Source organism: Crotalus tigris, unplaced genomic scaffold (genome assembly GCF_016545835.1).
Source record: "Crotalus tigris isolate CLP2741 ecotype Arizona unplaced genomic scaffold, ASM1654583v1 scf7180000017623.1712378, whole genome shotgun sequence".
Classification (NCBI taxonomy): Eukaryota; Metazoa; Chordata; class Lepidosauria; order Squamata; family Viperidae; genus Crotalus; species Crotalus tigris.
The window spans coordinates 1,644,056-1,668,685 of record NW_024096518.1 but is presented as its reverse complement, the minus strand read 5'-3'; the positions used below and the strand labels follow the sequence as shown (position 1 = coordinate 1,668,685).

The window sequence follows — 24,630 nt, the reverse complement described above, 5'->3', positions numbered from 1 at the left end:
AAACACTTAAAGAGCCACTTGGACCCGTTTCCCACCAAAAACAAAACACTGGGAGCCGCAAAACCATTTTGATATCTAAAATGAAAATAACACTGCATATATCCTTTTTTACCTTTATTATAGGTGTGTGTGTGTGTTTGTGTGTGTGTATGTAAGTGTGTGTGTGTATATATATATATGTATATGTATATGTATGTATGTTTTCTGAGGTTTTCGCGGGTATTTGTATGTAGGTCTTTGGTTGTTCGGGTTTTCTCCCGCGTAAAATTGGAAGTGTCTTGGCGACGTTTCGACGAAGTCCCATTCGTCATCTTCAGGCTGGTGTTTTCAGCTTCGTGCTTCGAGCAGCAATGTGTGGTCTTAGCTGTTTCTTCCTTTTAACTGCCAGTGGGGGTATGAACTGATTGGGTGGGAGCTTGGCTGTGTTCTGATTGGGTGGAGGTGTGTTCTGAATGGTTAGGGGCTTGGCTGTGCTCTGATTGGCTGGGGGAGTGTTCTGTTTGGTTGTGCTCAGGTTAGTCTGAGTTGCAGAGGGGTTTGAGATTTTGGGCTGCCTTGTTATTTTTGGCTTCGCGTTCGTGGTCGTGCTTCCTCTTCATGGAGGGTGTCAGTTTGCTTCATGTATGGATTGGAGGGGTTTAAAGTGGCTAATGATGCAGCTGTGGTCTGGCTTCTGGTTTGTGGTCGTGCCTCGTCATCGGTGTGGCTTTGGGTTTGTTTTTTGCGTGGATGTGTGATGGTGACCTCCTGTGTGGTTTTTGTGAGTGTGGGTCTGGTATCATTTTTTGTGTTAGGGAATCATTTGTCAATAAGGGGGGTTTCCAAATGGCTGGTAGGCGGGAGGTATCACCTCGCTTGTTCATGCTGTGTGGGCGTTTTTCTATCTTGATGGCTTCTCTGATTATTCTGTTATTAAAATGTTCACTTTTGGCAATGGTTCTGGTATTTTTAAAGTCAATTTCATGTCCTGTGGCTTTAAGGTGTTGGACCAGGGAAGATGTTGGTTCCTCTTTTTTGACTGAGTTCTTATGTTCTTCAATGCGTGCACTTATTCTTCTGTTGGTTTGTCCGATGTATGTGGTGGGACAAGTGGTGCATGGGATTTCGTATACTCCTTGATTTTCTAATTCAATTTTATCTTTGGGGTTTCTAAGGATGGTGGATATTTTTCTGTTTGTGCAGAATGCTGTTTTGATGTTGTGTTTATGGAGGATCTTACTGATTCTGTCTGTGGTGCCTTTTATGTATGGGAGGAGGGCTTTGCCGTTTTCTTGTTCTTTGTCTTGGATTTTGGTGGGGGTTTCTTTTTGGATTAGGTTTGTAATCTTATTTCTATGGAATCCATTGGATGTTAGTACATTGGTGAGAGTGTGTAGTTCGGGTTTTAGGTGTTGTTCGTCAGCTAAGCGTTTTGTTCTGGGGATGAGTGTCTTGGCTACAGAGTTGATCTGTGCTGGGTGGTGGTGTGAGAGAGCGTGCAGATAGCGGTTTGTCTGGTAGATGGTGTGTCCTAGGGAGCCATTGGATTTCTTGTAGACTAAGACATCCAGGAAGGGAAGTTGGTTGTTAGCTTCTGTTTCCATGGTGAACTGTATTTTGAGGTGTAGGCTGTTGAGGTATGTGAGGAAGTTGTCCAGTTTTTCTTTCCCATGTCCCATCTACCAGAAGAAAACACACACAAACCGCTATCTGCACGCTCTCTCACACCACCACCCAGCACAGATCAACTCTGTAGCCAAGACACTCATCTCCAGAACAAAACGCTTAGCTGACGAACAACACCTAAAACCCGAACTACACACTCTCACCAATGTACTAACATCCAATGGATTCCATAGAAATAAGATTACAAACCTAATCCAAAAAGAAACCCCCACTAAAATCCAAGACAAAGAACAAGAAAACGGCAAAGCCCTCCTCCCATACATAAAAGGCACCACAGACAGAATCAGTAAGATCCTCCATAAACACAACATCAAAACAGCATTCTGCACAAACAGAAAAATATCCACCATCCTTAGAAACCCCAAAGATAAAATTGAATTAGAAAATCAAGGAGTATACGAAATCCCATGCACCACTTGTCCCACCACATACATCGGACAAACCAACAGAAGAATAAGTGCACGCATTGAAGAACATAAGAACTCAGTCAAAAAAGAGGAACCAACATCTTCCCTGGTCCAACACCTTAAAGCCACAGGACATGAAATTGACTTTAAAAATACCAGAACCATTGCCAAAAGTGAACATTTTAATAACAGAATAATCAGAGAAGCCATCGAGATAGAAAAACGCCCACACAGCATGAACAAGCGAGATGATACCTCCCGCCTACCAGCCATTTGGAAACCCGCCCTTATTGACAAACGACTCCCTAACACAAAAAATGATACCAGACCCACACTCACAAAAACCACACAGGAGGTCACCACCACACATCCACGCAAAAAACAAACCCAAAGCCACACCGATGACGAGGCACGACCACAAACCAGAAGCCAGACCACAGCTGCATCATTAGCCACTTTAAACCCCTCCAATCCATACATGAAGCAAACTGACACCCTCCATGAAGAGGAAGCACGACCACGAACGCGAAGCCAAAAAATAACAAGGCAGCCCAAAATCTCAAACCCCTCTGCAACTCAGACTAACCTGAGCACAACCAAACAGAACACTCCCCCAGCCAATCAGAGCACAGCCAAGCCCCTAACCATTCAGAACACACCTCCACCCAATCAGAACACAGCCAAGCTCCCACCCAATCAGTTCATACCCCCACTGGCAGTTAAAAGGAAGAAACAGCTAAGACCACACATTGCTGCTCAAAGCACGAAGCTGAAAACACCAGCCTGAAGATGACAAATGGGACTTCGTCAAAACGTCGCCAAGACACTTCCAATTTTACGCGGGAGAAAACCCGAACCAAAGATAGATAGATAGATAGATAGATAGATAGATAGATAGATAGATAGATAGATAGATAGATAGATACATAGATATGCCAATAACTCATCAAGTCAATAGTACCATAATTTATGAATTTGACAGATGAAGGAGACTTAATGTAGTAGATATCAATTAGTATATTCAGCAAAAGCTGCAAAAAGGCAAATTGAGAAACGATTTTGCCAAGTATTATTGAAGAAAATTTTACATATTACCCAAACAAGAACCAAAGATAACTTGAAACCCAAAATAAAACTATATCATATCAATATCAAGTTACATAGCTCAGTTTCAATTATTGGGATTTTTATGCTAAAGGTGCCTTGCTCACCTGGAGAAAGTATGTAAAAAATTTTTTTGAACTCATCCATCCAAACTTCTGCAAGTCGTCTATTATTTTTATTAATAATTTGTCCAGTGCCTCCTGGAAAAGTATAAGGAGTGGCTTTTCGAAAAACATGTCCCACATGTGAACATGTTACGATTTCCAAAGTTCCTCCACACTGCCAAATCTGAAAATGCCAAAAAAAACCACTATTAAAAATCATTTAAAATAATAAATATAGTTCCTATACAATTCAAAATAAATTATAGTTGTATATTAAAACCTGACCTGTAGAGACTGAATTCTCAGGTGCTCCCTTTGTATCACTCCATTCTGGCATATGAACAAGGCTTATGTATGCCTTTAATAACACTGCAGAAACATTTATGTGAAGATTCTTCTGTTTCTACTGAAAAATACACCCAAACACATGGAATTTAAAAGGATATTTCTTACTCTGAATGAAATCTCAAGGTTTTCTCCTCCCCATATATCCATTCCAGCATCATATGTTCCAATTTCTTGAAAATAATCTCTGTCTATGGAAAAGAGGCCTCCTGCCATTGTAGGTGTCCTAAAACAAGAATAAAATTTTCTGAACAGAAATGTGATATTTATCAATATTTAACAATGAACTCAAATGGTGAGTGCCAGTCAAAATGAAGATAAAACCAGACCGCTAAGAAACAAGGAGACATTGACTTACTCCAGAACTTTGGAGATATTCACTACAACATTCTATTATGTACAGCACAAACTTTTTTCATTACCCAAACTGGTTATTGAAAAGTCCTTTTTACTGCTTATCAAGAGAGTCCTTATTTAAACTCCTGGTCGTCATTGAATAATGGGTTTGTGTATTATTACCAAAGAAAAACCATTGTTTCCCAATTTCCGGTAATTTACCCAGATTCAAGAAGCACTACTGTGGAGAGTAAAGAAAATAACTTTGATGGAGATTACAAGAGCAACAAAGTGAAACACTGCTTAAATTAAAACAATAGGGGAGGATTATGAAAATGACTCAGACACTCTCGCCCCCCCCCCCAGCAATTCACATGAATGTAATACAGAGATGAGGAGAGGAGTAATCAGACTTGCAAAATCTATATAACCAATCTAAATAAATACATTTTGGGGTCTATTATGGAGTCTGCTTTGTAGGGTTGACAATTATCCAATTTGCATTACTCCAAAATCAAAGCATATTTATAATGTTATAACTAAAATAGTATAAAATATTTTTTTCCTTATTTAAGGTATATGTAATTCAATAGGATTAACTTTTTTTTTCTACCTCCTGGGTCTATTAAACTTTGTGGAGATGATTTTTATGAAGTTTTTACAAAAAAAAAAAAAGATTAGCAAAACAGCTAGATTCTGAGCTATTCATAGATTCCAATTCCAGCCTCCCTCTTCTTTTATTAATTGGACTATAATGATTGTGAAAATCAGGAAACAGCAATAATAAGTATTAAAAAAAAGAAAAGAGATTTTCTAGATAATTATTGTCTAATAATTTATTAAGGATAATCAGCAAATTTTAAATGTGCTTTGAGATCCTTTGCCATTTATTGCAAGGATGAAGAATTAGAAAAAATATGAAAAAACAAGAGTTTTGAATTCTCAAATTGAGAAAACCAAAATTATGAAATATCTTGGAATATATTTTCAAGCTTCCAGTGGGAAAAATGCTTATACTATGTAATTCAGAAAATCATTTTTTATTGATCATAGAGTGCTTTATCTATTTCTGCTACCTTAAAGTTATTGTCTGCTAAAGAGTGCTCCCAGTTAGGTTCTAATGGTTACTACAGGCAGTCCTTGACTTATGATTACAATTGGGATCAGAATTTCCATTGCTAAGCAAAGCGGTTGTTATTTATTTATCTACTAAAATTTATATGCTGCCCATCTCACTATCCAGAGACTCTGAGTGGCTCAAGCGACTCTTATTAAATAAATAGTGTTCAATTTTACATTATTTTTTGCCATGTTGCTAAGCAATGCATTGCAGTTGTCAAGTTATGGTCATTGTAACGTGCCCATGCTTACATGATAAAAAATTGGACTTTAGGCAGTCTACCTGGTTTAAGACCAACCACAGAACTATTGCAACTACCCCCTTTACTCTATCTCAGCCAACCACTCTTAGCATGCATAAAGCTGTTGCAGCCCTGGAAGCCCAGGCCTTCTCCTTTACCCCACCAGGCCTAGAAGGCCTCAGTCAGTTATAGGGGCCAGCAGCATTAAATTGCTTCACTTACTTTTGTATTTTATTGAACTTCTGACAGGCACATCCAGACAATATGAGGTGCACCTTTCTATAGAGTCCACCTTACATCTGTCTTTAAGCAAGTGTCATTTTCACTATTGTTCAAAAGTTCCTTATACAATTTGGAGAAGTCTTCCAAACAAATGCCAGAATTGGCACTTGCTTGCAGAACAGTACAAGGCAACCTCTGTAGGAAGGCCATGCCTCACATCAGTTGGGCACACCTGTCAACAGCTGCAGAAAAATATAAAGGTAAGTGGAATACTTCATGCATACTGCTGGGCCTTTAATCAGCTGAGCCTCCTGGACACGAAGTGGGAAGCAGACCGGTTTCCTGGATGTGGTGGGATGGGAAGAAGGCTGGGGCTTTCTGGCCCATGGCAGGTTTCCACAGACTCATGGGGTGAGGAAGGCCCTGGCCACATACTGCCAGGACTTCACCAACCCCATAAAGAAGCCCATACTCTGCTTAACAACCTGTGTGATTCGTTAACAACAACCAGGAAAGCCAGGATTGCTGTTGTTAGCAAAAAGGTCATGTTATATCTTGCTTAATGACTGCTTTGCTCAATTACCAGAAATTTCAGATTCAGTTGTGGTTGTAAGTTGAAAATTACCTGTAAATTCCATCACAAAGGGCTGTAATGTTAAGCCAGGGCAATATTCTACCAACTGCTATACAACTGGCAGGTATTAAAAAATACCCTATGCTACCCATTTATGCCCTCATGGCAAAGGCACTGTAGAATTACTGCTCATACTTCATTATGCCACATGAAATTATACTCATTTACTCTCCCATAGCAAATACTGTGTATATGAATTCTTATTACAGTATAAGCCTTCCTCTCTACCACTCCAATGTTGCCAAATTCTATATCATATTGTTATTAAAAATAGGCAAGAGATGACATTCTCCAACAGTTTTTGTTGACTGAAACAAAAACTTTCAGTAACAAGATGCAAAAACCCTTACTGTTAACATATTAACTACATCTAACAGCTCTATATTTAGAATTTTAAATAATAGAATATAATTCTTTAGTTTTTGGTTATGGATATAGTTTTAGCTTTAAACCACACAACGATTCTCAGGTTTTGGACTATTTTTAATTCAGGTTTTAGATTGTCTTAGCTTTTTTCGCTCTTTCATTTATACGTGTCTAATTCTTGGAGACTGCTTAGACAAGTCTCTTCAGTTTTCTTGGCATGATTTTTTCAAAAGAGGCTGCCATTCTTTTCTTCCTAAGGGGAAAGAAAGTGACTAGTCCAAAGTCACCCAACTGGCTTTGTGCCTAAGAGAAGACTAGAATTCTTGATTCTAGTCTAATGTCTTAACCATTACCCCAAACTGGCTTCTCCTTTTTAACTTAGTATTAAATACATTAGGATAGCATATGCCAAGGCATAGAAAGTCATCAAAATGGATGGTTCTTTAAGGTGCTACTGTTTTCTGAATTTTTATGCTGATCTTTGACTGAAATAAATATGATACTAATATTGAGCCAAGACATATTAAGTTCAATCAGCTACACAGACTGGTCTGGTTCATGCAATGGTTCCTTTATATTAAGCTATAGAAAAATATATGGGTTACAAAGATGCTATAAATCTGTTCATATTAGGAACAGGGTCTATATAGATTGATTCTCATTACACTATTTGTTTTGGGCATTATGCCAGATCTTTATTGCATATTTATTTATTTAAAATATTAATAAGTCAACTTTCAGGACAAAATTCTTCTCAATATGTCCTTAATAAATAGTGTAAAAAAATCAATAAAACACTTATAAATCAAAAAGTTAAAAATCCCCATATGTTGTCATTAACAGATGATATCACAGGTATTGATCATATAACATTATGATCAATTAAGAGTTTTACATTACAGTAACACTTTTTGGTAAAATAGAAAAGTTACTGACTAGGTTACCAACCTCAGTCATATTTATATCTTATGCAGCATTCCCTGCAAATATTTTGGGAAAGTAATTATCAGTGTGATTACATTTTGGCCAGTATGCCACAAATGTATTGAAACTTCATTTCACCCAAAAATATTCATACTACCCTATACAAGCCAAAATGTCTAAATTAGAGATTATCTTGCAAGCCAACACTATCCTGATAACCTCAAGTTACAATTATTTTATAGATAGTCCTCCGGTTACAACCATTTGTTCAGTGACAGTTAAAAGGTACTGAATGAATAGTAGTTCCCACCAGTCTCTGAAGTTCCAGCCATTGAGCTTTCCCAGTATCACATGATCAAAATTCAGATGCATGGCAATTTGCCTATATGTTTGACATCACTTGCCACTCATTACCAACTCCTACTTCTCTTCCATCTCCCTCCATCTTTTCCCTTTTACTCATTCTGCAATTTAACCTCTATCTCAGCTGCCCCACCTGACTTTTGCTGCCTTCTTTCTCCTGTTTTTGATGAAGGGTACCCAGCAAAGGCAGCTGCTGATCCTTTGTGAGGACTTTCCAAAGTCTTGAAAAGCTACAGTGAAGTTTATGAGGCCTTGGGGGAGGCCACATGGAGAAGCAACAGGGATAGGCAGCAGCAATGGAGTGCAGGGTGGTCAAAACAGCAGAAATGGGGGGAGGGAGGAGATGTAAGAGGAGTAGAAGTTGTGGGTAAGTATGATAGGACAGACGTCCTGGCCTAACAATCACAACTGGGACTATTGGAACTCCCACTACTAAATAATGCAGTCATATGAAGTTTCACTATGAACACTTTGCTTAACAATGACAGTTTAGTCCTAATTAGAGCTACAACCTAAAGACTACCTATTCCAAAAATATTTGAAACTTTTAATTATTTACATATTCATTATAACTTGTTCATATATTTATAAATGATCTTTTAAAACAAACTCATAATGGTATTGGTATCCAGTAATGCAAAACAAATAATTTATCATTTTAGCTCTGTATTCTCATCACTATATACAAACACAAAGGCAATAATTATTGCAAATGTATTATTTGGCTTTAATACTGGAATTCTTGAGTATGTTGCATGTCCTTATAAATTTTATTAATAAATAACTTCTTAATTTGAAAATAAACCAACAACATCCATTTCTTGCTATACTGTCTTCAAAAATATTCTGAATTGCATGGCGTTTGTCAGCTTTTCTCAACCAGCTAGGTGAGAAATTGGCAGGAATAAATTTCTACAAGCGTGATATGGAGCTTATAGGGAAGCTGATGTGGAAATCATAGAAAGGTTGTGAAGCCATTACAAATGCATTACAAATGCATAATTATGATAAACTAATGGTTCAAATTTTATTTACTTATTTGTCATATTCATATTGTCCATCTCATAAAACATGACTTATTGGTTTAAACAGTGTAACAGCTTAAAGATTATTATTTTTGAGTGGAGGAATAGTTTCCATCTTCCTTTGGTTTTGGAAATGGACTAGTGATTTCAAACTATTTGACTGTGAACTTCTGAGAAATATAGTTAATTAATTCATTAATCATAGAGCCTAATACTTATTTATTAATTCATTACTCATAGAGCCTTATACTATATCCTCAAAGGAATATCCATCAAACTGAATATCTATTAAAGTATTCAGTTTAATCAAGAATCAGTTTTCTTTACCTAACTGGAAGAGTCCGATCACCTTTCCTTCTATCCATTTCTCTCTGAGGAACAGGATACCATCGGAAATTTAACTTCCAGTTGAATCCTCCATAAGTCATATCAGAGCCTGCCATATATTCAAATGTGTCATCACTGATTACATCAATGATAGGACAAACTACAATTTTCCTAGAGAAATAAATGACATGGATTGTTATAGACAAAAGATAATAACAGTGCTATGTGTTATTCACTGCGGGGAGCAATTATGCAGCTTATTATTAATTGATTTTCATCCTACTTATTAAACATTGGAGACTAACTATAATAAGGACAAGCCTATTAGAGCCCTATATGTCACTAAATCATCTGGACACTTGTTCAGATTCAGATGTAGAGAATGAACTATTACAAAGATTATATCCAGTTAGCTTTAACAAACTAATATTCCACACAAAACATGTGAGATTCTTTGAAGCTCTATAGTTTTCAAAGTAAAATAGTAGCAAACTACAGCATTAACATTTGATGGACCCATATTAAAGTCTTCTTCGCTTTAAAAAAGCATCTGTATTAAAAAAAAGTCTGAGGAAAAGCAGTGATAGCTGAAATTATAGGAATTTCAATCCAGTATATACACACACCTCATTTAAATATGGTTATGTTCTGTTGCTTATTTTTGTCAAAACATGATCTACTGCACAATAAAACCCTCAAAAGGATCTACAAAGTTTAATCAATGTTTTGAAAGAGTATTGTTATAAACTCATTTAACTAAATTAATAAATATTAATCTTCAACACATTTTATAAAATAACCACCTGTTAGCTTTAATCCGTGCTAACAGAGGCTCAAGCCAACCTAGAGTGCATTCACAATGAGCATCTAAAAAGGTAATGACTTGGCCTTTGGAGGCAGCAGCTCCTTTCAATCTGGCTCTGATGAGTCCAGAACGCTGCTCCATTCGAATCACATACACTGGTATTCGTAATTTTTTCACAAAGTTTTCCAATGGTCTCTTCAAGAAGTCTGAAAAACAGTGTTGAACAAAAAGTGACTTAAATGTTTCTTGCATATAAACCCTTAATAGTATTAGTCAAATTCGTAGGCTGACTTTGATCTAAATTACCTCTCAATTTGATCAGTGACAAGACAATTCAGCAGAGTTGTCCTTCCTTTTTTTTGGCAATTCTTTCTGAAGAAACAGAAAGTTTGACTCACCATGAAGTTTTTTCTGGATGCAGAATATGCAAGTGACATAGTTAACAAGAAGGTAGAGCCTTCTTACTCTATCTTTACAAGAAGTAGGAACTTGATATGCATAAAGTAGACGAATATCTGCAAAGACAATATTTACCTAAACTTTCACAAGCTTAAAGACAACTTATGAATGAACCAGTAACTACTTTTGAAATACCAAAAACTATTAAAAATGAAATCAGGTAAAACTCCAGATCTAGATGGTCTTACAAGCCAACATTATAAATGCTTTTAGAATCAACTCCTTCAGCCACTAAAGCAGAGGTGTCAAACTTGCAAAGTCACATAATGTGTTGCAACGTATCGCAACTTTTTTTTTCCATTGCCAGCAATGGGGTGGGCACAGTTTTGCCATGACGCATCCGGCCTGTGGGCCGGCAGTTTGACACCCCTGCACTAAAGGACATAATGAATGGAGTATTACAGGGAACAAAAATACCTCAAACCTGGAAAGAAGGTAATATTGTGTTATTACTAGAAAAGTGTAAACAACTATAGATCAATTCCATTATTAAATAATGATTATAAACTTTTCACTGCAATTTTGGCAGAAAGATTGAAGAAAGTTTTACAGCCATATATACATTAAGCTTAATCTGGCTTTTTGCCAACAAGACAATTAAAGAGACAATGTGAGGACTGTTTTGAAAATTATTGAATACCTGCAATATCATGAGAAACAGGCAGCTTTAATAGTTTTTGCATACAGTAAAGGCCTTTGACAATTTAAATTGGATTTTTATGTTTAAAGTTTTGGAAGATACGGCTTTTGGGGAGAAATTTATTCAAGGGGTTAAAGCAGATTATATGTCAGAACAAGCAAAGATTATTATTAATGGAGATTTAACTAAACTATGTGAAATTCAAAAAGATACGAGGCAAAGATGCCCCTTATCTTTTCTGTTGTTTATATTGGTATTGGAAGCTTTGAATAGGAATATTAGGCAAGATGAGAAAATAACAGGTACAAATATCAAAAAGGAAGTTTATAAATTGAAAGCATTTGCTGATGATTTAATTATATTTTTGAAATGCCCAAAAAACTAATATAAAATATTTGATAAAGAAACTAAATGAGTTTGGAGCTTTAGTGGGCTTTAAAATAAATAGAAAATAACAATGCTTTTTAAGAATATGACCACTTATGATTATGACATATTGACTAAAAAGTTGGGTTGTAAGGCGGAGAAAAAGGTGAAATACCTGACAAATATAAATGCTAAACTGTTTCAAAATAATTTTGTGCCTCTTTGGAATGATATTAAAAAGGCTTATTAAGGGTTGCTTCCGGTGGTTTAAGCATCGGTGATGGCGGCTACTTTGTAGCCGTCCTCCTGGGAAAGCGTGAGAACCGCGAAGAACAGCAGGCACCAGCTGTTCCGCGGCTCGAAACCTCCCTCCCGGGCGAAGGGGGGGAGGGGAGTATCACCTGAATAGGGGTACAGCCTCTTAAACCCCCCAGGAATTTTTTCTCTGGGGGGTGAAAAGAGAGCTCCCTCGGAGTTCAGGTTGTCTCCGCCTCCCAGCTGTCTTTGTTCCTCTGGGAACAAAGCAAACCGCTGCTTCCACCTCCGTGCTTAAAGGAACTGGGTGAGTTATTTTTAAAAGCGGACAGAGCTGGATAAAGGATTTGATTTATTGGATGTTATTTGGACTTTAGTTTGAAAGGCTGACCTTTCTTTTTTTTCTTTGTTTTTTTTTGTGTGGAGAATGAAAGTAAAATGGCGATTTGGAAGTTTTTTTTTTTTCTCTTTCCGGAAAAAAGTGAGTGAAATGGAATGTTATAGACTACATGGTTTTCTTTTAAACTTTTTCTGAAGGTGAATTTGTGTTTTGGAATGATTTTTTAAACTCTCCTTTGTTTTTTATTTCTTTTTCTCTTTCTGAGGATTTTTTTATTGTTTTTTTTAAGAAGGAAGAAAGAAGAAATAAGATTTTTTCCTTTTTTTAAAATGGCTTCAAAGAGGCAAGCAGCTTCTACAGTACCCAAGGTGGCTTCTTCTCCTGCGATCCTACTGGCACAACAACCTAAAGCTACACCACCACCTTCTCCTCCTTTGCCAGCAATAACGGTACAAGATATGAAAGACATAATGGGAAGTGCTGTGTCTCAAATCAGAGGGGAAATGAAGGAGCTTTTAGAGCAGAATAAAACTCAAATTAGAGGGGAAATGAAGAACCTTTTAGAGCAGAATAACACTATTCTGAGGCAAGACATAGTTATGGCTTTAACAGGACTTGCTTCTGTGGTTGAGAAGTTAGATTCTAGAGTGGAAGAGGTGGCAGACAAGGTGGAAATTTTGGAAGACAAATTTGAAGGTATGGAAAAAAGATGGAAATTTCACAAGATGATATTGTTATGTCTCAGTACAGAGAGATGGAACATGCTTTAAGAATCAGGGGTCTGAAAGAAGATATGCAGCAAGATCTGAGAGAGATTGTGGTAAATGACTTTGCTGTTATTTTGAATAGAGAGAAAGAGGAAATATTCAGAGAAGTTGAAAAAATTTATAGAGTTAACTCCTGGGTTGCAAAGCAAAAAAATTTACCAAGAGATGTGGTGATTTATTTTGCAAAGAGATCTCTGCGTAATGAAATCATACAAGCTTTTTATAATAAGAGGTTCCAGATCGCTGCTCAAGATGTCATCATTTTAAAGGAGATCCCATCTAAAATTCTAAGAAAGAGAAAAGAGTTTGCTTTTTTAGCTAACGAACTTAAAAAAAGATTGATGCCATTCAGATGGGAGATTCCGATGGGTATGGTTGTGAGCCATGCGGGGACACGTTACAGACTTAATACAGTTTCTAAAGCTCGGTCCTGGGAGCAGGCTCACCACCACCTACGATGCAGAAAGTTTTGGATGGTAAAGAGATGGAACAGCAGTCTGAAGGTGTAGGAGTGATGGTTGGTGGAAAGTTACAGGCGGAGTGGTCACAACAAACAGAGATCAAAGAGCAAAGAATGACTCGTGCAGCACACAGACGCAAGGAAAAGGAACAACAGAAGAAGGAAGTTAAAGAATCTCTTCAAGAAATTGTTTCGCTGCCGGTGGGAGGAGCAAGACCCAAGAGTTCTGCAGTACATTCTTCAATGGCAGATCTTCAAGCAGTCTTCTCCAGGCTTCTGGTTAAGGGAGATGGTAAAGCTCCTGACTTGGAATGCTAATGGCCTTAATTTCCCCCAAAAGAGAAAGAAAATCTTTCATTATTTAAAGCAACATAATAATGATATTATTTGCTTGCAGGAAACACATATTATATCTAAAGATCAAAAATATCTAGTTAATGCTCGTTTGGGATCTCATTTTGTATCTTCTGCTCCTGGGAAAAAAGGGGGAGTAGTTATTTATGTTAAGCAAAATCTATCAGCCTGTTTGGTAGAATCTGATCTTCAAGGGAGATATGTTATGATTGAAGTTGGTTTGTATGGTAAGAAAGTACTTATAGTGGGACTGTATGCACCAAATCAACAACAGGAACAATTTTATAGATTGTTACACCAAAAATTAACCCTGTTGGATTACAGATCTGTTATACTAATGGGAGACTGGAATGGTGTTTTAGATACACAAAGAGACAAAAAAGGATCTTCTATTTCTTTTAAACAGGCTAAATTACTTAAAGCTTTTTTGATCTGAAAGAGGACTGGGAGCTGCGAGATTATTGGCGTGAACACAATCAGGAGGAGAGAGATTTCACTTTCTTTTCAGATAGACATCAATCTTTTTCAAGAATTGACTTTTTCTTGATTACAACTGACTTATATTTTAGGGTAAAGAATGTTAAATTTTTTCCCAGGACATTGACGGATCATAGTCCAGTTTGGATGGAATTGGTCGATGAAAAAGAGGAGAGGAGATCGTGGAGGATGAATGAAAATTTATTCAGACAAGAAAAGAATGTTCAAAAATTAAAGGAGCATTTAAAGGATTATTTTGTTTTAAATATGCATAAGGGAACTTCAATGTCAATGGTCTGGGATGCAGGCAAAGCCTTCATGCGAGGGATTTTGATACAAATGAATAATGTTCATAGACAGAAGCAGATTCAGAAACGCAAGGAATTGGAAGATGAGATTAAATTAAAAGAAAATACTTTGATTTTAAATCCTACAGATGAGAAGGTTAAAGAATCTATAAAACTGCTTAAATCACAATTTAATATGTTGATGGCTGATCAAACTGCAACTAATTTATTGTATATGAAACAAAATACATTTTGCAATGCTAATAAACCAGGGAGATGGTTGGCTTACCAACTGAGAAAGAAACAGAGACAGAGAATTATAGATAAAATAAATTATAATGGTAAACTGGTATACCAGAAGGAGTTGATTAAGAAATCTTTTTTAGATTATTATCAAAAATTATATAAGAGTACCAAAGTACAGGTTTTAGATATAGATAATTATCTAAATGAAGCCAACTTCCCTAAATTAACAGAAGATCAGAAACAAGAAATTAATAGTTTGATTACTAGTGAGGAAATTGAGACGGTGATTAAAGAATTAAAATTAGATAAAGCACCGGGTACTGATGGCTTGACATCTATTTATTATAAAACTTTGGTACAAGAGATGATTCAACCTTTAAGTGAGCTCTTTAATAACATATTACAGGGTTTAGAGATCCCTCTGTCATGGGGTAGAGCTTTTATATCTCTAATTCCAAAAGAAGATCAAGATCTTACTTTACCAAAGAATTATAGACCCATATCTCTCTTAAATGTAGATTATAAGATTTTTGCAAAAATCTTAGCTAATAGGCTTATGAGGGTTTTGCATCATGTTATACATACAGACCAAATGGGTTTTATAACTGGAAGGTATATGAAGAATAATGTCAGACAAATTATTAATTTATTAGAATATTTAGATAAAAATAATCAAGTTTCTGCAGGATTGATATTTTTAGATGCTGAAAAAGCTTTTGACCAATTGAATTGGCAATTTATGTTAAGACTAATTGAGAAAATGAATTTTGGAGAAAAAATTTTACAAGCTCTTGGTGTTATTTACCAAAAACAAACGGCACAACTTATAGTTAATGGGGGTTTGTCAGAGGTGTTTACAATAGAGAAGGGGACTAGACAGGATTGTCCACTGTCACCATTGCTGTTTGTTTTAACTTTGGAAATATTGCTGATTAAAATTCAAGAATCACAGCAAATAAAAGGGATAGAAGTTAATAAAAAAGAATATAAATTAAGGGCCTTCGCGGATGACTTGGTGGTTACCTTATCCCAACTTACTTATTCTGTAATAGAACTACTACAATTGATATATCAATATGGACGGGTTTCGGGTTTTAAAATTAATAATAATAAGACTAAAATATTGCCCAAAAATATGACTAATCTGGATAAGCAGATTTTGGTCAATCTGACAGATTTTGAGGTTGTTAATAAGGTGAAATACTTGGGGGTTATTTTATCTGTTTCTAATGCAAAATTGTATAAAAATAATTATGAAAGGTTGTGGGTCAATATACAAAGAGATTTGAAAAATTGGGAGAAGTTGCAATTATCTCTTTTGGGAAGAATTGCGGCGATTAAAATGAATGTTTTGCCAAAGTTTCTTTTTTTATTTCAAATGATATCTATTTTAAAGAATGAGGTTAATTTAGATGAATGGCAGAAAGGTATTAATAAATTTATCTGGGCAGGGAAAAAACCAAGAGTAAAACTTAAAATTATACAAGATATTCGCGAGAGAGGTGGACTCAAGGTACCGAATTTGAAATTGTATTATGAGGCTGTGGTTTTAACATTAATAAGTGATTGGGTTAATTTAACAAATGTAGAAATACTCCTCTTGGAGGGTTGGGATTTACTTTTTGGATGGCATGCCTATCTAATTTTTAATAAAAAGGTCGATAGGGTTTTTAAATCTCATATTATAAGGATTTCTTTACTTCGGGTTTGGAGGAAATATTATAGAAGTGATTTTAAAATTCCATTATGGGCTATACCATGGCATGCGATAGAAGGGATAAGGAGAGGAGTTAAGATGGATAGTGTTTCTTATGCACAATTACTTAGATGGGATGGTAAAAATTGGCAGTTAAAATCTTTGGAAGATTTAACACAAGAAAATATTATTTACTCATGGTTTCAGTATAGACAAATAGTGGATAGGTGGAAGATAGATCGTAATGTGGGTTTGCTTAGAGAAGATGAAAACTTGTTAAAACAAATAAAAGATCAAAGACGAACTCACATTGAGAGAATTTATGGGGTGTTGGTAGAATTGGATTCAGAAGCAGAATTAGTCAAAGAATGTATGATTAAATGGGCACAAAATTTTGGTGAACCAGTTCTACTAGATACCTGGGAAATTATTTGGGTGAGGAATGTTAAATTTACACAAGCCCAAAACTTAAGGGAGAATTTTTACAAAATGTTTTATAGATGGCACCTTGATCCACAAAAAATGTCTCGCATGTATCCTGACTTACAGCCTAAATGTTGGAGATGCGGATGTTTGGATGCTACTTATTATCATATCTGGTGGTCGTGCAAAAATATAAAAGCTTTTTGGATTAAGATATGGTGGAATATTCAAAGAATTTTTAGAAGGAGGGTAAAATTTACCCCACATCTATACAAAAAATATAATTGATTCCAGCTGATTGAGAGAAGAGAAACATTTCAAAATGGAAACTAATTATATGGTTGCCATTTCCTATAATTACCAAAGCTCTGTGAGACATCACCAGTGTTTCTTATTGAACAATCTAACTCTCATGTACTCCTGTGATCCTGACAGTCCAAAGTAAAGCAAAGAAAGTATCTATCAATTATCCAAAAACTGAGAAGGTAATATATTGAAAGGAACTATTCTAAAATAAAAACTGAGGCAGAAGTTCCTTTTTATCACCAGCTATTTTAATTGACTTAAAAAAGAATAACAATCTCTTCCAATACTTTATGGAATTTGATTCACTCCAATAGAACTTTAGCCCTGCACTTTATATCATGCTGAGGAGGAACAAGGGGGTATATTACCACACTTAGCAGAACCCTACTTTTATTTTCCTGGGCTGATTGTTTCAGCCTTCCAAATCCCATTGGGACTCTATAACGACATTAATAGTTGACATGTTGCTAAGTTGTATATACTTATACAACTCCTATCTACATCTGCCTCCTCTTCTCATAATTCAGACCCAAACTGACTACTTTGCTCTACCAGGCACCAACAATCTAAAGAATTTTTATAGGAGATATTGTAGTTATTCTGGATAACCTTTTCCTCAGCATGCAAGCCAAGCTGTCCCATTCTCTGTTATTTTCAAGGTTTTCAGAGACAGAGAAAAAAAAAAAGACTCTCTGAGTGGATGTTGAGATAGGTCACCAACTATCTATTCATCCTGCTTTACTTTTCCCCCCAAATAAGACCTGGTCTTATATATTTTTTGCTTCCAAAAGGGGCACCAGGTCTTATTTTCAGGGGATGTTTTACTCACTTATGTAAGGACCACTGCAGCCAGACCTCCCACACCCCAATACCTATTGTACCGCTGTAGCCATTTGCGTCTGCATGTTACATGGCACATTGCACCACTGCCACCACTCGCAAGCTGCATGGCTTGTTGCGCCAATTGCACTGCTGCTACTTGTGGCACAAGGCCACACAGCACATTGTGCTGATGCCACCACTTGAGGCAGGAGGCCGCAAGGCTCGTCACACTGATCACAAGTGGGTGCGACAAGCCATGTGGCCTTGTGCTGCAATTGATAGCAGCGACGCAATGTGCCGCGTGGCATGCGGCCGCAAAAGAACTCAGGCAGCAGCGCGACAGGTGTTGGGGCATGGGAGGCCTGGCTGCAGCAGTTTTAAGGTAAGCGGGTGTGGAGTGTATGAGGCAGCTCCACCCCCTACCCCCACCCTAGCTTGATTTTAACACTAGAGCTTATTTTGGGGATAGGGCTTATATTGGGTGCACATGTAAAAATCAAGCTAGGGCTTATTTTCGGGATAGGTCTTATTTTCAGGAAAACACAGTAATAAGAGAGAACAGGCAGATAACTGGAAAGAAACAGCTATTGTTTGAGGAGCTTACAGTCTTCTTGCAAGCGCCAAGTGTAGATATTTGCATTTGGGCAACTAGGCTGGCTTATAATTAAAGTAAAACTGTTAAGGACTATCTATAAAATATTTCTCGCTTTCTCTTTGACTACTTAGTGATTACCATTTTTCTGAACTTGTCAATGCAGCACTCCCCACAAAAGACCACCAAGTTTCCTTTTAACCTCAGGCCCAAGAGAAATGGACAATTTCCAACCTGGCTCAAAAACAGTAACTATGAGAGGGGCCTTGGTGTGCTAGTGGACAATCACTTAAATATGAGTCAGCAGCGTGCGGCGGCAGCCAAAAAAGCAAGTACAATTCTTGGTTGTATAAACAGAGGCACGTAAAATATTAGTATTGCTCTATAAAACCTTAGTAAGACCACACCTGGAATACTGTGTCCACTTTTGGTCATATTACAAAAAAGATGTTGAGACTTTGAAAAAAGTTCAGAGAAGAGCAACCAGGATGATTAAATGCCTTGAGACTAAAATATATGAAGAATGGTTGTAGGTACTAGATATGGCTAGTCTAGAGAAAAAAAGCATTAGGGTGAAATGAGAGCAGTATTCCAGTATTTGAGGGGCTGCCACAAAGAAGAGGGAATCAAGTTATTTTCCAAAGGCCCGAAAGGCAAGACAAGAAACAATGGATGGAAGCTAATCCAGGAGAGAAGCAACCTGGAATTAAAGAGAAACTTCCTAACAGTGAAAACAATTAAGCAGTGAAACCGCTTGCCTTCAAAAGTTGTGGATGCTTCATCGCTAGAGATTTTTAAAAGAGACTGGACAGCCACTTCTCTGAAATGGTATAGGATCTACTATTTGAGTAAGGGGTTGGACTAGAAGATCTCCAAGATTCCTTCCAGCTCTATTCTGATTGATTGAACCTCCAACAATTTGAGGAAGATAGATGGGAAAAAAAGGAAATATATATTGGACTTTTGAGGTAGATTGGATTGTATAATGGCAGCCACAGTTTTTACCCACTACAAAGGCAGAGTTTCCAAAGCACTATTTCCTTTCTTCTGATAACCATAACCATACATTCTGACAAATTTGTCAACTCACATGAGACGTTGATGCTTTAGTAAGGAAGAAAAGCTTCAGGTTCAGGTCAACAGAATGGAAATGAAAAAATAGAATGCTGAATTGTCCTACTGGGTTTTACTGGCTGGCACATTGACAGTTTTATTTTCTGGAGAGGAGCTATAAGAAATAGAGCATGGGGTACAAAACTAAAAAATCTGCACTTTTTTAAAGCAACTATAATTAATTTTCCAAAGGGGTAACTTGAAAAACTGGGACTGTGTGGAGGGCCTCTGCCCTCTCATTACCCCCCATTACCCTGGGCTTCTGGTTCTGTGCAGTTAGTGCAACAGCCAAGGGATTTCTGATTTCCGTCTGTTTGGGGACCCTAAATGGGCCCAAAGCTATCCCAGAGAGGTGGCAAGGAAGGAGGGAAGCCCTGTTGATCCTGGGGAGACAGTAGTCAATCCGGATGTCTGGGGAAAGCTCTCCAAAAACCAACAGAAGAAAGACTAGTATCATTCATGAGTCTAGCCGAAGCTACATGCAGCTAAAAAGCACTAAACTAAGCATGATTGTAAACAGAGTGACTGAAGTGGGTAAGAATATGGGTTTTCTCTCTTCTATCTGACTGATTTCCTGAGAAAAAAGAAAAAACCTTAGAAGTAAAAAAAATCCTCTGAAAGTGAGGGTATGCATGTGTCTTTGTTCCACCCTCCTCTAAACGGAAGCAATGAATTAAATTTATGAGAAAATAATACAGAAAATTGAAAGAAAATTGGTGCTGACATCAAGTGGTGGATGAAATACTGCCCTAAATATACAGCTCAGAAAGAAAAGCCTGTTGTCGTGACCTTCAGGGCTTTGATTAAACAAAAAGAAAACATTGTGGACTATCTACAAAGCAATAACTATAAAGCTTAGAAAAAACTGACCTGCCTGGATTATAAATATTTTTTTAAATATTTAAAATTTAAATTTTTTAAATTGAGACTTTAAAGTGATTGGCAGAGAAAGGATTTTGTTTTGTCCTTATGGAGCATCAGATATCTGCAGAAAGAACATACCAAAAAAAAAAAAATAGTTACCAGGAGAAAATGTTTGTTCTGTTACAACAAATGCAAATGGTATTAACTTCAAACATGAGGAAATTAAAAATGAATTTGAAAATTTAAATGAATGCATTCTCAATTTAATGTCACAACAATCAAATGATCAGAAAACAAAAAGAGAGAGAAATCATGTAAAACAGACAACTGAATATAAGCTAGTGGAGACTCAAGTGGAGAATGACTTACAAGAAACATTGAACATGGAAAAGATAACTTGTACTCTAAGACCACAAAGTAAGGAGAAGGAAAAAGATTTGACAAAATGGATTGCTGAGCTGTTGGGAGTACAAGAAACAGGGAGACAAGGGATGATGAGAGAAATCTTCAATGAATATGAAGAGGCAAAACCTTTTACAAAGACATGATGTTTGATTTGCCTACTATATCTACAATATTTACAATATTATGTTTGATTTGCCTACTATATCTACAACATTTACAATATCTGATGCAACGGAATATATTGATTGGGAAAGATGCTTGGCAAAAGAAGAGGGCTAAAGTGAGAATTGAGGAATTAGATGACGGAGTGTAGCAGAGGAAATATTTAAAAATGAAACACTTGTTTGAATATGCTGAAGAAACAGAAAGATTTTAGCTTAAGAGGGATGAGCCCTCCAAGTAAGACAGTATTTTTTCTTTTCTTTTTCGATATGAGAACTATAAAAATGTTTGGGATGATCAACATAAAGGAAATGTTTTAGATATTTAAATGTAAATTGATTTTAAGAAACTTTCAATGAATAACTAAATATGGGAAAATGTTTTGAATAGAGTTAAAAGATTAGATGATTGGATTTAATTATGGGTAAAGAGAACAGAAAAAAAATTGGAAATAAGTTGTTTACTTCTTCTACATCATTATTACTATTAATCTTCCCAACAAATTGAAAATTACTAGAAAACCTTGATTTGGCACACCCAGGAACATTTTAGGGATGTAATAAGCCTTTATTTATTGCACTGCATCTAGTACTTTGTTTTACCAGTACAATAAACAATGAATCAAATTTCATCCATTTACTAAAACAATTGCTCTCAAGGATAAGGAATTTCTGAAAGAGATCAAGGGGGAGAGTATAGAATGTAAGAACTGTTTTTTGAGTATCTATGAATTCACACACATTATCTTGTTAGAAAAATGTTAGAATCTAAATAGAAAAGAACATAGAAAAGAATGTTGGAAGTTAAAACCCTCTGATTTGCCCCCACTCCCTTTAACAGCCATCTGCCAGCAAACTTCAGAATAAACATACAGTCTTAACACTTAACACTTAGCTCCATCAAAGAAATAGGAATTCTTTCAAGGGAAGACATCACATCCTCATAATAATCCACACCTAGAATTTAGAATAGAATAAAGTTGGGCTTTGGAGGTCTTCTAGTCCAGCCCTATGCTCAAGCGGGAGATCCTATACCATTTCAAACAAGTGACTGTCCAGTCTCTTCTTTAAAACATACAGTGATGAAGTACCCACAACTTCTGAAGGCAAGCTGTTCCACTGGTTAATTGTTCTCACTGTTAGAAAGTTCCTCAATTCCAGGTTGCTTCTCTCCTTGATTAGTTTCTATCCATTGTTTTTTGTCCTGCCCTCTGGTGCTTTGGAAAATAAGTCTTTGTGGCAGCCCCTCAAATACTGGAAAACTGTTGGGTCATATTTAAATGCTCATCCACTAGGACCCCAAGGTCTCTCTCACAGTTACTGTTTTTGAGCCATGTTTCATTTAATATGTACTTATACCTTTGAGGGTTTTTTTTTGCCTAAATATAAAACTTTGCTTTTTTTATTTTAAAATTCATTTTGCTGGGTGGGGCCCATTGTTCAAGTGTGTCAAGATCCTTTTAGATCCTGAGCTTGTCTTCTGGGGTGTTAGCTATTCCTGCCAGCTTGGTATCATTTGCACTATACCCCACTGCTTCTTTCACTCTATGTAGATATAGTACCATTACGGACTACTCATTGAGTACGGTTTGTCAGGCAGTTACAAATCCATCTGATGGTGATGTTGTCTATCCCACATTTTTCTAGCTTATCAAGAAGTAGGTTATGGTCTACTGTTGAATGCCTTACTGAACTCTAAGTATACTATGTCCACAGCATTTCTATGGTCTACTAATTAGACACTTTGTCAAAGAATGAAATAAAATTGGTTTGGCAAAATCTGCTTTTAACAAACCCTTGCTGGCTTTTAGTTATAACTTTGTTTCTACATGTTCACAGATCTATTTTTGGATTATATTTTCCAGTGTCTTCCCAGGTATTAATCTTAGGCTGATTGGTCTATAATTTCCAGAGTCTGTTTTTTTTTTTTTTTAAGATGGGAACCACATCAGCTCTTTTCCAATCCTCAGATAATTCCCCAGTTCTCCAGGATTTTTGAAAGATATTGTACAATGGTTCTGAGATAACATCTGCCAGCTCCTTCAGAACTCTGGGATGTAATCCATCAGGTCCTGGGGATTTATATTCATCAAGATCAGATAGGTGTTCTCTAATCATTTTTTTTGCTTATTTTATTTTTTATTTCTAGTCTGTCTTTTATAGTTTTTGATACACTGGGCTATAGTTTCTTTTCGTTTGAAGATTGATGCAAAGAATGAGTTAAACAGCTCTGCTTTCTCTCTACTTCCCGTTACTTCCTTGCCATCTTCTCTTAAGTGGACCTACTATTTCCTTGACCTTTTTCTTGTTTTTTATATATTGAAAGACACTTTTTTTTATTATCTTTGACTTTTGTTGCAAATCATTGTTCATTCTGAACCTTTGCTTTCCTGACTTCATCTTTGCAGATCTGCTCATACTCTGCCTTACTTATGTGTCCCTCTTTCCATTTTTTGTACTTGTCCTTTTTGTCTTTCAGTTTATCAGAGAGATCTTTGTGCAATCATGCTGGTTTCTTCTTGGATTTTTTGCTTTTCTTTTTTAGTGGTATTGTGCTGGACTGGGCTTTTGTGATCATATTTTTCAGAGTTTCTCATTCTTCTTATTTTCCCCTTTAGGATTTTCATCCATGGAATCTTTCCTAGGCTTTGAGTTTGTTAAAATCATTTTTTTAAAAGTTTAAAACACTGGTTGGATTAGGTTCTGTTGCTTGTGTTAGCATTATATTGAATTTCGATATGACATGGTCACTCTCACCCAAAGTTCCAGCAACTTCCCTCTATCACTTCTTCTCTGTTAGTTAGAATTAGGTCCAGTATAGTTTTTCCTTTAGTTCCCTCCTCTACTTTGGGATGGCAAAGTTGTCGGCTAGGTTGGTTAGGAATCTGTTTGATCTCCAATGTTGCAAAATGTTATGTATTCGCTACTATTTATTCAACTCTTAAATCATAGTGTGCATTCATTTCAATTATGTTCATCACTCATCAAAGTTAACTCCATGCTTTTTTAATTTGGCTTTGCAATCATCTGCATTATTTGAAATTCTCAAAACAATAATGGAATTCAATGGAGAACAGAATGTAGAATTATATTTAATCAGATGATACTTGAAGCTATATGTACAAATCAGGAGCTTTTGCTCTCAATCCCATTTTGTTAATTGAATTTGGTATCCTATTTACTAATCACAGCAAATCAGATTTGATTGAGTATTGTTGGAGTTGCAACAATAATTTAGAAAAGTTAAGAACTGAGCTCTAATATTATTCTCTGTTTCCTTTTGAAATTATCCCATGTTGATATAAATGAATGAAGACCTAAACAAGAATCTGTTTGGATATCTGGGGCAAGATAAATAAGATTAAGATATATTTAAATCCCAAGATTGACAGATATTCTGAGCTGCCTTCACACATTTATTTTATGATATTATTTTTTGAATGAGTACATTTCTTTGGCAAATGTTCGGTGATATTTTCATTGTGCATACTGCAATTATTTGTTGAGAAAAGCAAATATAACTTTTTACACTTTTGGGTTTATACTGAACATTTTTCTTAGCTTCTATTACTGGCTGAATTCAATTCTTTTGGCTCAAGTCAACTCCCT

The 24,630-nt window shown here is 36.2% G+C and overlaps 1 protein-coding gene across 3 annotated transcripts in view; it reads right to left on the bottom strand.

Moving 5' to 3' along the window:
* Positions 1–24,630, bottom strand: part of GALNT1 (polypeptide N-acetylgalactosaminyltransferase 1) — a 96,601-nt gene that overhangs the window by 28,576 nt on the left and 43,395 nt on the right. For 2 of the 3 annotated variants that reach the window (XM_039332220.1, XM_039332233.1), the window contains 4 exons: positions 9,987–10,194; positions 9,184–9,354; positions 3,734–3,851; positions 3,284–3,464 (listed from right to left, as the gene is read on the bottom strand). In XM_039332220.1, the coding sequence (XP_039188154.1) occupies positions 3,284–3,464; positions 3,734–3,851; positions 9,184–9,354; positions 9,987–10,194 (678 nt within the window). The remainder of the gene's footprint in view (positions 1–3,283; positions 3,465–3,733; positions 3,852–9,183; positions 9,355–9,986; positions 10,195–24,630) is intronic. The other variant, XM_039332226.1, reaches the window with a different exon arrangement.